The following is a 14443-nucleotide window of genomic DNA, read 5'->3' as shown; positions in this document are numbered from 1 at the left end:
GCGAAATCCGGAAATACTTGACGGCAGCACTTCCGGAGGCGGAAAAGTGAAGGCATCCGAAGGCGCCGCAGGTGCTTCTTCAGAGGGGACGGGGAAGGGCTTCGGGGTGGGGGGGAGAGAAGGAGAAGCGCCGAGCCCTCGGTTGCCCTGCGCGGGCAGAGAGAGTCCTTTCGGAGAGAAGAAGCGGGTGCGAGGACACAGGCGCAGGAGAGGGCATGGTGCGGTGTGGGAGAGCCGGCCGCCCGCCCCCACCTGCCGTCGCCCCTCTCCGGGCCGGTGAATGAGGCTCTCCGCCCGGGCCGGCCCGGGGGCTGCGCGCCGCGGGACCCCAGCATGAGTGCGGGCCCCGGCTGCAAGCCCTGCAGGAAGCGAGCCCGCTGCGGCGCCCCGAAATCGCCGCCGCCCTCAGCCCCCGATCCCCTGAGCCAGCCCGGAGAACAGAGGCAGCTGTCGGCCCCTCAGGTCGTCCCGGGGCAGGCCATCCTGTCTGCTCTGTGGCAGAGGCCGCCGTCGTCCCCAGCCGCCGGCTCCCCGGGACCAGCAGCGTCACCGCACAGCGTCAGCTCGAGCGGCAAGTTGGGGAACAAAGGTGGGTGCTCTTCGCCCCGTCCCTTTCTTTCCCACTTTCCCGTCCTCTCGGCACCGAGGCTGGTTCCCTCTCCCACTGCATCCCGACACCGCAGTGGCTCTGTGTGCGTCTGACGTTTTGCACCGGGCCTTGGCTCCGTGCCTCGAGAACTCGGTGCTTGTGGCTTTTTTAGGGGAGCGAAGGCGGAACGTTTCCCGGGGTAGAGTCGCCCTCCTGCCCTGTTCTCAGCCGTCCCTTTTTCTTTACGGTGGATGATGTCATTTCTTAATGCTGAAAGATTGTCTCAAGGGAAAGGATGAGATTTCTGTGATTTTACTAGACAGATTTAAGAGGAAAAGACCCTTTTTGTTCTCATATTTGGGAGGGGAGAAATCTGAGATTTTGGTCTCCTGAGGATAATGCTTTTAGATTGGGGAGATACATCTAGCTGACGTTTTGCTTTGACGTCTAGCTCTAGGAACTTTTGTTGCAACTTTTGTGTCGTTGAAATTTACTGTGTATCATGTGAAACCCCAAGGAAAGAATAACGCTAAGATTGAGTTATTATAATAAGGCTAGTTCAAGTATATTGCCTGCTCCTTATTCTCTATAAATTGTTTGGCCTCTGAGACTTCGCTCGTTGGTGGGAAGACAAAGTGAAGCAATCACTGTTTCCACAGGGCTGGGAGCTTTTCGTTGTAGTTGGAAATGTGAAACTAAATGAAACAATGATCAGACCTTTATATAGGGAAGAGCTTGAGATTTCTTCGTGGCTTGAAATTACCTTTAGATACACGGTACTTTTTTTTTTTTTTAAGGAGAAGTTATTCTGTATATGTAGATGAGGTAAGGGAAAGCATATATTTTTTAAAGTTGCATTCTGTATTATTTATTCCAGAAGACCTGGGTTCAGGTTCTATCTCCATCACATATTCGCTGTGTGACCACAGGCAAGTCACTTAATCTCTCAGTGTTCCAGGCCACTCTCAAAGACAGGGGAGGATTAGAACTGTGATTGTGAAAGGAGTTTCAACACTAGGAGTTTCCTGTACCGTTACAGTTACAGATCTGGACCAAGAGTAATCTCCAGTACTTAGCACAGCACCTTGCTCATAGTTGTTGCCTTATTAATGTTTATTGGATTGAATTAAATCTTAAACTACCTTTTTTTTTGTAGCTTGCCAAATGACAGGATGTAAAGTAAGCAATGATACTACCAATCTTAAAATATTGAATGGCCGTATAGCATCTGTCATCAAATTTCCATGAAGAGAACTTTTCTCTCCTGATGTTATCTCACTTGATCTTTTCAGCAACTCTGTTAAGTACTCAGTTATGACTATATCCATTTTACACATGGCAAAGCTGAAGTTCAGAAAGATTAGATGACTTACTTATAGTCGAACAGCTGTTGCCAGTCAGGACTTGAACTGAGGTTTCTACCGATTCCAGGTTCAGCTCACTTGATTTTACATCATGATCTTGGAAGCAAATTTGCAACTACTGATAACATGAACTATGACTTAGGCCAGTTGTGAGGTATATAAATTAACGTCTAACTTTTTTTTTTCTCTAGTTTTCAAACAAAAGACAATTACCACTTGGGTGGACACTAAAGGATTCAAGACAGGGTCAAAAAGGTATGAATTGTAATGTGCTTTTTATTGTAAACTATGGAATAGATCTTTACTTAATGTGACATGAAAATTTCAAGAGGCGTGTCTAGGTAATTAATAATTTTATTAATTATGGCTAGCAGATGATAAAATGGTCATTTGGCTTTCTCTTGTGAATCAAAAAGGAATCATAGAGGCTGCTTAGGCTTATATACCCTTGAAAGAATGAGTGTTCCCAACAAGAAACTATGATTGGTTAACAATTAATGAGAGAATGAATATTATAATGAGAGGTGGACCTATCCTAATAAAGAGCTGGAGAACTTGACTTTGATTCCTCTACCCAGACCATCTCCAGGTAGTCTAGACAAAGGGATCTACCCCATCCAAGTCTATCTGGGTAGAACAAAATGGGCTGGAATTCACCTAGATTAGATTCTCTTTGTAAGGTTTTCTAGTTGGATGGGGTAAGAATTCCACCTAGATAAGGTGGTCTAGGTGAGGTAAATTTTGGGGCAGTCAGAAATCTCAAGAGACTGGATTTTGAAAGAAGAAAGAGAAATGAAAAGCCCCGCATTCTCCTCCTCCCCCATTTTATATATTATGTGATATATAATATCATATATGTATTACATAGTATATTATGTTATTATGTATAATAATTTCACTAAAGAGGTGAAATAAATGAGTTTTACAGAATCATATACTGAATAAATATATATTGAGCATATATGTTGTAAAACAAGACCTTTTTGTCATTGTTCATGCAATTGTTCCTCCCTGGAGTGCCCTTTCTTTTCTTCTCTACCATCTAAATACTAATAATTCTGACTGGAAATCATTCTAGTTTCAAAGAATACCTTACAACTACTTTAAATCTACTTTCTCCACAACACTTTTTTGACAGCTATATTCCACATTGGTTTTTCCATTTTCCTTGAGGCAGCTAACTGGGGCAGTGGATAGAACCCTGGGCCTGGAGTCAGGAAGATCTGAGTTCAGATGTGACCCTGACACTTGTGTGACTGGACAAGTGACTTCACTTCTGCTTTCCTTGACTGTAAAGTGGGAATATTAATAGCACCTACCTCCCAGGATTGTTGTACAGGTTCAAATGAAATAATACTTATAAAGCATTTAGCAAAGTGCTTGGTACATAGTAGGCACTTAATACATACTTATTTCTATTCTTTCTTCTTTTTGTCCTCTTGTAAAACATGGTCTCTACCTCAAGCAGCTTACAAATCTATTTAGTTGTATTATGTAAATTAGCACTGGATTATAAACTTATTTACTAATTTTGGTCAAGTTTTTCCCCTATTAGGTCGTAAGTTTCTTGTGATCAGGCTTTATGCTTAAAGTCTGATATGTCATTAGTGAAGGGCTAGGCATATAGTAGGTGCTCAATAAATATTTGTTTAATAGTCATCATTCAGCAAATAGTTACTAAGTATCAGTAAGACACGGATCTTACTCGTAAAGAGCATAGAGGAAACGAGTCATATTTACAAAAAATTATAATACAACCTAGACTACAACAACTGCACAAAACTGGCAAAAACAAAATGTGAGAGTAGAAAAGAGGGAGAGAAAACTTCTAGATGGTGGTTTACATTTGAGGGAAGGCTTAGATCAGGAACTGGGGTCTTGAAGGATAGATAGGATTTCAAAAGGAAATTGGAGGAGGGCATGGAAGAGTTGTTCTGACATGGACAAAGGTATGGAGCTGAGAAAGTGTAACTCGTTTGGGGCAATAACAAATTGCTTCAAGTACACGGAGAATATGTAAAACTAGATTAGAAATGTAGATTGGTTCTGGATACTGTGAATAGCCTTGAGGGTTAGGAATTTAGATAATTTAGTCATCTTTGTGTAATGGACAGCCCTTGACATTTTTTAAGCATTGCATTGATAGGATCTGAGTTATCCATCAGGAAGGGTAACTTGGATGGATTGGAGGCGAAGAGCTTAATTGGGATCCTCTTATAGTAGTTCAGGGTAGGATTTAAGTTAAGGTAATTTTACTGTGGAAAATTAGGACTTGAGAATCTAGAGGCAAAATGAATAGGACTTGGTAATTAACTGAGGGGGAGTTAAACATGACTGGAGCATCAAGTGTAGATGACCAGAAAAATGGTAGTGTCATCAACATTCAAAGTGCTGAATTCCTGAGGGTTTTTCTAGTAGTAGTAGTAGTAGTAGTAGTAGTAGAAGGAGAAGTAGAATCACTAAGAGACTATGCATTTTCATATAGCTGAATATTTAGAAATTGCTTGGTTTAAATTTCTGAGTGAAAATACAAATTGTAAAAAGTTGAGTTCCTTTTTGACTCAGTTGTATACTACTGATTATTTTCATGTGAGAAGTTTTACTTAATTTGTTTATGTTGTCTTTCTCCTCTGTAGTTTGCAGAGTAAAGATACCATCATAGCAGCAGGATCTAAGATGAGTTCTATACAGAAAGATAACTTTTTCCAACATAACATGGAGAATCTAGAAAATGTTTCTCAGCTGAGCCATGCTAAAACCTCTGTGGATAAAAGTACAAAGCATCTCAACCATCCTCTGACTTCCAGTACCTGTAAGTCTCAAAGTGAAGGAAAACACACGGAGCTTTTGGAAGCTGAACCTCAGGAAGTAACTCTTGTGGCAGATCAGTTCAGAAATGCTAATGTGGATCACTTGCCCCAGAGTGATGATCAAATTCACATAGATTGTGAAGAGAATAGAGATAATAGGCAGCTCTTATTGACACCTGTAAAGATGACAAATTCTAAGGAGCTTATGAAAGATACACAACCAAGAGAGGCCTCAAGCAACCTTCAGCCCAGTAAGTGTTGCCAGCCTGTCCATGATGCTAGTGCAGATAGTCAACAGGAAGAGGTAGATGTTGTTCCTGAGAGTCCACTGTCAGATGTTGGTTGTGGTGACATTTTACCTGGTCAGAAAAATGTTGTGAAGATGAGCAGACAAGAAAGTCTTGCAGAGTCTCCTCCTTTTGAGAAAGAAAGTGAACCAGAGTCCCCAATGGATGTTGATAATTCTAAGAATAGTTGTCAGGATTCAGAAGCAGATGAAGAAACAAGCCCATGTTTTGATGAACAAGAAGATGGTAATTCCTCCAAAGCAGCAGATAAATCATCCAAATTTCAAGCAGGAGAGACTAAAATTGAGTGTAAAAAACAGCAGTGTACTAGGGTATGTGAAGATAGTGGATTGAGCCTTCAGTTTGAAGGAGTAGAGAGTTCTGCTGGAAATGATCATTTACACACCAAATCCCCTACTATCTCTGGTCTGAATGTGGAATGCAAAGGTCCCAAGCAACTTGGGAGAAAGGATTCTAAAATAACAGATCACTTCATGAGAATGCCTAGAGGAGAGGACAAAAGGTAACCTTTCCCACTCTTTGTAACCTCAGAGCTTAGCTCAATGTCTAGAATATAGTAAGCACTTAATAAGTATTAGTTGCCAGACTGAATTATATGCAGGGCATTTTGTAATTTCATAAGTGAGGCAAACAAAACTGTTACGTTGAAACAGAGAAACGGCTGTCTTCTAGGTAAGCTCTATTAAATATAGAGTACCAAATTTAAATTCTCAAATCAAGAAACAAAATATTAAATGAATTCATCTTGGAAGTTAGATTTTTCTCAATATTATTTATTTCCTTCTATTTTTCATGTAAATTAAGAGACTTAGAAATTAAATAACATCCTATGTAGACTTAAATGCTGATTTGTTTGAAAAAGTTAATCCTACTCACCAAATTAGGTATTTTTCAACTTTATGTATTTTAGTTTTTAAACCTATGCTCTAAAATTCATATAACTTAGAGTTACTGAAGGAGATCTGGGAGGCTGGTTTGTTGTTATCTTTCATTTTCGAAGAGGACCAAAATGATATCATTGTATGGTGTGTCTGACTGGGGACAATCAGACCAATGTGAGGTTGGAAGGCTCTACCAGTGGGCAGGTACAAATAGTTCGTATGAACATTTGGAGTGGAGATGGCTCTAAATTTGTGCATCTCATGTTTTGTTTGAGCTACTGTAATTCTGCTTTGCTCATAGAGCACAGAACCTTCTTTGATGTGGGCATGCCATGCTGGGTAGTCCTATGCCACTGTCTCCCATGCTCACAATTGATCCCAAAGTTCTTCAGAGAGACCATGAGAGTGTCCTTGTTTCGCTTTCTGACCTCCGTGTGAGTGCTTACCTTGTGGGAGTTCTCCATAAAATAGTCTTTTAGGCAAGTGTATGTTTGGCATTTGATCAACGTGGCCAGCCTATCAGAGTTGCCCTCTCTGCAGTAGAGTTTGAATGCTTGGCAGTTCAGCTCAAGAAAGGATCTCAGTGTCAGGTACCTTATCTTGCAAGGTGATCTTCAGAATCTTCCTAAGACAATTCAAATGGAAGCAATTCCATTTCCTGGCATGGTACTGGTATACTGTCCAGGTTTCATAGGCATACAACAATGAGGTCAGCACAGTGGCTGTGTAGACCTTCAGTTTGGTAGATGGTGTAATACCTCTACTCTCTCACACTTTCTTTCAGAGCCTTCCATACCCTGAGCTAGCTCTGCAGTGTGTGTGTGTGAATGTGTGTGTGTGACTGAGTGAGAGTGTCTTCCTCATTAGATAGCATCTGGACCCAGTGCCATGGTAATGTGTTACAGCTGGGTGTTTCTATTTGAGTTTGATACTATTGACATCATAGTAGATAGAATCCTGGACCTGGAGTCAGGATGACCTAAATTCAAATCCAGCCTTGGGCAATTAGTAACTGTATGACCCTGGCCAAGTCACTTAACTACTCTCAACCTCAGTTAACTTATTTACAAAAAGATGGGGTTAGATTCAATGACCTCCAAGATCCCTTCTAAGTTTTAAATATGTAATACTATGATTTGACTAAATATTCAGATTTTGCTGTTCCCTGGAGGGGGTTACTTCTATTTAGCAGTCCCTTGTGTAAAACATATATTTTTGGTATGAGACATGTGTTTTGCTTCTGGACATAAGTATAAAGTATGGCTTCATTAAATTGGGACGTATTTCAACAACTTGTGGTCTTTGTTGTTCAGTTATTTCAGTCGTGCACAACTCATGACCTCATTTGGAGTTTTCTTTGCAAAGATACTAGAGTGGTTTGCCATTTCCTTCTCTAACTCATTTTACAGATGACTGGAAACTGAGGCAAACAGGGTTAAGTGACTTGCCCAGAGCTTGCCATGGCTAGAGTTTCGTCAACTTTACCTATCACTACATTCATTCTAGTATGAACTTCAGCTTGGCTTTTGCTGCACATTTGTTGGAGAGAAAAAGGATTATTGATGAAGAAAGGGAGTTGTTAGTTGGGGGGAAGGGCAGATAATCTTTAGGGCTTCTTTTCTTCTTTTGGTTCTGTATATGGAGGTTGCAGTTGCCCAGTCCAGATATTCTCAACTACCTTTTTGTGTTTGGCAGCGGGGGGGAGAATTATTTTTTCCCCAATTACATGTAAAAAGGATTTTTAGCATTTGTTTTCTCCTGTCCCTGACACCATAAACAAACAACTACCTTTTTGAACTATTCCAGGTAATTATTTGATACAGATTAAATTTTGGAGTTTGTTTCTGGACCCACAGATTATATTTGCTCATCTGTAGAATTTTTTGAAGTAAGTCATGACAATTTGTTTTTCTTGATTTTAGAAAGGAACAGTGTGAATTCAAACACCAAAGACCAGACAGGAAGATCCCCAAGTACATTCCACCTCAGGTTTCCCCAGATAAGAAATGGCTTGGAACTCCTATCGAGGAATTGAGAAGAATGCCTTTGTGTGGAGTTCGTCTTCCTCACCTGAGACACTCTGTCAATCATACAGTAACTGTTCGGGTGTGTCACCTTGCTTGTAATGGGAGATAACTCCAGAGAGCTTATTAAAATAGTTTAAGCCATATCCTGATTGTTAAATTACACCAATGCATAAGTAGTCTTTCTTGTTATAACTGTATCAGGCTGTAGAAGTCACCAGTTAAGTACTACATGTGATGATAAAAATGGCAGCTTTAAAAAAAAAAAAGCAAGATGATTATCACCTCAACTTGAACTTTTGAATTTAGAGAAGAAAAAGTAGAAACTCTTAATTTAAATATATTTTTAGCAAAGCTGAACTGAGTGTCCTCCCTTAGATTCCTTTTGCCATGCATGATATTATGATATAATGCAATTACATTCATTATTTTTTCCTTAGGTTAAAAAAAAAGCCAAAAATTTATTCAGAAAGTATTTTGTAAAATCTAGTATGGTTACTTTTAGTTCTCATTAGGAGCATTAACAGTCATTAAATAGGTTACCTGTAAAATTATGGTACCATTAATGAGGCACTTGCTTGTACACTTGATTGTACAATCCAGGTAGTTTTTATTGATGTTATGTTTAATTCTCCAAGTAAAATAATACTTTGTTCATGTAATACCCATCTGTTACTTTAATTCTCGTGTGATGACCAAATTATACATAGGTGTACTTTTTTAAAGTTATAAAATATTTTTAGGTTTGGAAATGAAAGAATCTGGAAGATTATGTAGTGTGTGAAACATATTACCTGATATATTAAAAACTCAGATAATTCCTTTTCTTTCCTTTGAAATTATATAGAACATGTTGTTTAAACTTACTTTTTTGTTCTTTCATTGTTGATAAGCTTTTAGTTTAGTTGATGACTTTTCAGAAAGTTCTTTGAAATCTCCAGAACTACACTTCTTGTCAGGTAGTGAGTCTTCTGTCACTTTTAGGCTGTATAAGTACATTTCAGTTATGTTGTAGAGCAGAGATGTCAAACGTTCATTGCACTGAATTAGATTAAGATGTAATTGGGAAATATTTTACAAAATAGATAAAAATACCAGAACGTGGATAGATAATGTTGGTATGTGGTTTTCTGAGTCTGTATGTGGTCCACAAGGACCCCTTGTGTATGTTTCTATTTGAGTTTGATACCATTGTTGTAGACGAAATTAATGCATTAAGTTGAGGGGTTAGATTAAATTACCTCTAAGAACCCTATTAGCTCCAGGATTCTGTGATTCATTTCTTCACTGTACTTGACAGTGGTTTTTATTTAAAAACAACTTCCTCTATAAGTGTATGTGTTTTACATAAAAATACTAAACTGCTTTAAGACTTTTTTTTGTTAAATAAGTTTAGGCCATGCTCTATATTGTTTAGTATTGACTTTTGAGTATCTTTAGGTCATTTTGTGAAGTGTAGATAAATGTTTGTACACATTACATCATGCATATTCTCTTTGTTATAGGTAGATCTTTTGAAAGCTGGAGAAGTCCCTAAACCTTTTCCAACACATTATAGGGATTTATGGGATAATAAACATGTCAAAATGCCTTGCTCAGAACAAAATTTGTACCCTGTAGAAGATGAGGTAAGAAAAGGAAGTGAAATTTTTAGATATGCTTATGAATAAAAATTGTGTATGTATGTGCGTGTGTGTGTTTCTAGGAAAGCTATGTCTTTGTATGTCTTTGGCTAATTTTCAGAACTGGGATGTAATGGAATGTGGGCATCCATTTTAATTAATCTCCGTTTCTTTTTTCCTAAAAGAATGGTGAACGAACACCAGGTAGTCGGTGGGAACTCATTCAGACAGCACTCCTCAACAAGTTCAGCCGTCCACAGAACTTGAAGGTATATCCAGTGTATACTTCTTTTCTTCAGTGGAATTGTTGGTGACTACTCTTCACCTTTTATCTGCACACGTTGTACACTGCTCCCTAGTATCTCATTGTTAGTGACTTAGGTAACAGCATCATTTACTTCCAGAGTTGTTTCTCTGAAATGCCTCTTCCTTCTTCCTAGATGTTCTCTTTTTGGGGCGGGGGGGGGGGGGGGGGGGCAGGGGGGAGGGAGGGGTTTGTTTCATTACCTTGACAGAAAGCATAGGGAGAGAAAAATGAAATGGTCGTTAAAGTATTTGCCTCAGGTCACATCTCAGGCTTTTAACTTTCAAGACTTGAGATCCTCCACACTTTGTGCTTTATGGTTTTATTTTTAAAATGAGCAGGGATGTGAGGTGAATCTAAAAGTCTACGTCTAAAAGAACAGTTTCCATGAATAATGGAGATAATTATCAAAGAACTCAAGATACAAGAATAATTTATTAAATAGTATTTTAGTTAGATTAATTTCAGGAAGCAAAATGAAGGGTGTTTCTTTAAGCATTAGTTTTGTCACTGCTACTAATTTAAATCAACTAAAGGAAGTTTTATCGTCTCAATCATCTTACCGTAATGATGGAAATAGTTAGCCCTTAGTTTTTTGATAAGATAGTCAGGGGCCTGTGATTTTGTCAGGGTGGGTGAATGTCATACCCTCTGTACACCTTAGTGGATAGTCTTTAAGAATCTCTGGCTGAAAAAAATGAATTATTTGGTCACTGACTTGATCCTGATATGCCTTTTCAAACTTAGCTAATCAGTCCACAAGGTCTCATTAAGTGTGTACTATATGCCAGATGCTAAGGACACAAAGACCAAAAAGCAAATGATTCTTATCCTCAAAGGAGCTTCTGTTTTGTTGGGGGCCCACATGGATGGCCAGTGTGTCCCAAAAGTCTTAGTGCAGTATGTAGCATTAGTAGCTCAAAGTATATACAGAAGAAATGTATATAGTGTAAACACAACGTATAGTTAGGGAAGCAGGACAACTTGGCAGTTGGGAAAATCAGCTGGGGCTTCATATAGAAGATGGTACTGGAGCTGTGTCTTGAAGAATGAGGGAGACTGTGAGGAAGAGATGAGGAGAAAGGGTATTCTAGGAGACTGTCAGTGCTAAGGCACAAAGGTAAACTGGGGTGTTGTGTGGGAGGAACAGTGAAAATGCCAGTTTGGTTAGATCATCAAGTGCTGGAAGGGTAGTAATATATGACAAAGCTGGAAAGATTCATGGAGCCAGGTTGTGATGGCCTTTTTGGAGTTTTTTTTTGTTTGTGTTTGGGAGGGGGAAGGCAGGGCAGTTGGGGTTAAGTGACTTGCCCAAAGTCACACAGCTAGCAAGTATGTCAAGTGTCTGAGGCTGGATTTGAACTCAGGTTGTCCTGACTCCCGGGCTGGTGCTGTACTCACTGTGCCACCTGGCTGCCCCGTGCTGGCTTTTAAAAGCCAAGCATCCTAGGGAACAGCTGGAAGTTGTTTGAAGAGGTGAGTGACGTGGTCTTTTTGTTTTTTAAAGGAAAATCACTTTGACAATTGTGTGGGAAGATAAATTGGAGTGGGGAGAGACATGCAGCAAGGGGATCACATATCCAAGTTCTTCCAGTGATCTCTCATAGAATTCAGCTAAGCCAGATTGCTTTGAATTCCTGTCAGAAACAGCTATAGCTTCCTTACTATAGCCTCACCCACCTTGGACTTGAATTCCTTCTTACCTATTCTTGTCCCATACTTCTCAATCTGAATATTTTTCTACTTGACCAAAAAGACAAAGCAAATGGAAATTGAATATCTTGCTTTCTCTCTGTGCTATGTTAATATTGCACTATTCATTAAGTCACAGATGTTTCTCTTTCCTGTTGTTCTTAACTCCTCAATATTGTTCTTTTTTTTTAAATCTGGCTGTTTCTTTTTTAAAAACTATTTAATTTTTTTTTAGTTTGCAACGCTCAGTTCCAAAGTTTTTGAGTTCCAAATTTTCTCCCACTCCCTCACCTCTCCCGCTTTTCCCTCAAGACAGCATGTAATCTGATATAGGTTCTACATATACCTTCACATTAAACTTATTTTCCCAATAATCAAGTTGTAAAGGAGAATTATAACCAATGAAATGAACCATGAGAAAGATGTAATAAAACCAAAAATAAGATAAAATAAAAAAGAGAGAGCCAATAGTTTGCATCAGTCTGCATTCAGATTCCATCATTCTTTCTCTGGATGTGTATAGCCTTTTCTATCCTAAGTCTTTTGTAGCTCTCAATATTGTTCTTACAGGTATATATCACTCATTCTTTGTGATGCTCCTTCAATTTTTGGGTGTATATCCTTTTAATCACTATATAGTAGTATTGAAAATCAAGGAGGATAGATAAAGATGAACAGGCTGCTTTGATTTCTTTGTACTCATAACACTTTTCCCTGTATCATACTTATTTTTCCATGTCCCTCTCCCCTCCTTGAACACCTTGATTTATTAGCTTCTTGAGGCAATGTCTCTATTGGATCTTTGTGTCCTCGCATAAGTTTGAATTGAGAGTCCTGCTCTCTTTATTAGGACATGCCTAGAGTTTTGTGTTCAGTTCTGGATACCACATTTTAAGAAAGACATTAGCAACTGGAGTGTGTCCAGAGGGAGTCTGATTATTACAGAATGGTGCCAGATTTATATTTTGAGGTGAGGTTCCTTGCAGTTGTGACAAAGGATGATTTGCTGAAGAAATTCAGGATTCTTTCACTTGTCTTTGAATAATTTAAAGGGCTGTCATTTGGAATAAGAATGGACTCAAGGGTGTGGAACTAGGATCAGTGTGGAAATTACAAGGGGGCAGATTTCCTCTCAATCTAAGGAAAAATTTTCTAGCAAAACTGTCCAACAATGGAACACACTACTGTATTGAGTTAATGAATTCTTTGTTACTATTAGTGCTCAGGCTGAGAATACATGGTTGAAGAAATAGTAGAGGGACTAATTTATTAGGTAGAAAATTCTATGAGAGATCACTGGAAGAACTTGGATATGTGATCCCCTTGCTGCATGTCTCTCCCCACTCCAATTTATCTTCCCACACAATTGTCAAAGTGATCTTCCTTTAAAAAACAAAAAGACCACGTCACTCACCTCTTCAAACAATTTCCAGCTGTTCCCTAGGATGCTTGGCTGTTAAAGGCCAGCACGGGGAAGCTAGGTGGCGCAGTGAGTACAGCACTAGATTGTGAGTCTAAAACCTGGCTCACATCCCAGCTCTGCTGCTTATATGGTAGTAGAGTAATGATTTCACCTCTGACCTTGTTTCCTTTAATATCTGCCATATCTTGCCATTTCTACCTCCACAACATTTCTTGTGTCTAACCCTTTCTCTCTATTCACTCAGCCACCGTCTTAGATTCAGGCTCTTATTACCTCTTCTATTTACTATTGCAATAATCTCCTAATTGGTTACCCTGGCTCAGGTTTCTCCCCAATCCAAACCATCATTCGCATAGCTGCTAAAGGGATTTTCCTTAAACACAGATATAACCCCTCATTGCTGTATTTAAATAACCCCAGTGGCTTCCTCTTATTTTTAGGTTAAAATACAAATCAGGATATAAAATACAAATCTAGGATAAAATACAAATCTCTTTCCTGCACTCTGTGGTACAGCCAAACTAGCTTTCTCTTTGATCCTCACACATGGCACTACATCTACTGTCTTGGTATCTTTGCACAGGGGATCCTCCATGCCTGGCATTGACTCTCTCCGCATCATAGCATTTACTTCCTTTAAGATACTGCTCCAGCTCCACCTTCTTTATTTTTTGTCTTTGGATCCCCTAAAGCTAGCACTGTGCTTGGCACAAAGTAGACATGTAACAAATGTCTATTGATTGATCTGTAAAATGAGGAGATTAAACTGGAAGATGTCTAAGATTGCTTCCAGCTCTAAATCCTTTGACTTCTAAGTCTTCCTTTGACTTTCAAGATTTTATTGTGTTATCCTAAGTCTGATGTCATTTTTTTGAGACAGAAGAGTCAAACTATCATGGATTTTTTCTCTTGGTCTTTATAACTTTTTTTTTTTTACCAGATATCCTTTAATATTTCTTTAAGCAGTTTACAACTTGATGTATTATTATATATTGTTTTTCTGTCATAAAAATGATTTTATGCCAAAGTATTGAATCTCCACTAGTCTTACTTTTAGATCATCAGTGTGGCATGGTTGTGATGCTGTACTCTCTTGAAGGGTATACAAGCAGAGTGCAAGCTATATGGTACATCCTTTCCAGCTGGGAGCACTTTGAACATGGGACCAGTGATGATGGGCAGACCATATGTATGTTTGTTGTCAGAAGGCCAAACAAGCTGAGTTCAGAGAGAGTCGGAATGTTATACTGAGGTTGATAAATATTTTAGCCACAGACACTCAATAAAACTTTTTAACTAAGTTGTAGAGGGGTTGCAGACTGTGTTAGTAAAAGTAAGTGACTGCACTGATGAAATTATGCATCCTTGAAATGAAAAATAATATGTTCCATCATAGTATAGTTTTAAAATTTTATTACTCAGGATT

General features: G+C 39.0%; 1 protein-coding gene across 1 annotated transcript in view; it reads left to right on the top strand.

The window, feature by feature from the left end:
- The first annotated feature begins 34 nt into the window (after nucleotides 1-34).
- The window catches only part of PARG (poly(ADP-ribose) glycohydrolase), a 118312-nt gene continuing 103903 nt past the window's right edge, over nucleotides 35-14443 (top strand). Inside the window, exons 1-6 of the mRNA XM_036734737.1 lie at nucleotides 35-589; nucleotides 2145-2208; nucleotides 4590-5573; nucleotides 7875-8058; nucleotides 9482-9604; nucleotides 9784-9867. Coding sequence (XP_036590632.1) covers nucleotides 334-589; nucleotides 2145-2208; nucleotides 4590-5573; nucleotides 7875-8058; nucleotides 9482-9604; nucleotides 9784-9867 — 1695 coding nt within the window. The 5' untranslated portion in view covers nucleotides 35-333. The remainder of the gene's footprint in view (nucleotides 590-2144; nucleotides 2209-4589; nucleotides 5574-7874; nucleotides 8059-9481; nucleotides 9605-9783; nucleotides 9868-14443) is intronic.

The sequence above is a fragment of the Trichosurus vulpecula genome, chromosome 8, assembly GCF_011100635.1.
Source record: "Trichosurus vulpecula isolate mTriVul1 chromosome 8, mTriVul1.pri, whole genome shotgun sequence".
In the NCBI taxonomy this organism is placed as follows: Eukaryota; Metazoa; Chordata; class Mammalia; order Diprotodontia; family Phalangeridae; genus Trichosurus; species Trichosurus vulpecula.
The sequence above is the reverse complement of the archived record's forward strand: the minus strand, read 5'-3'. Positions and strand labels throughout refer to the sequence as shown.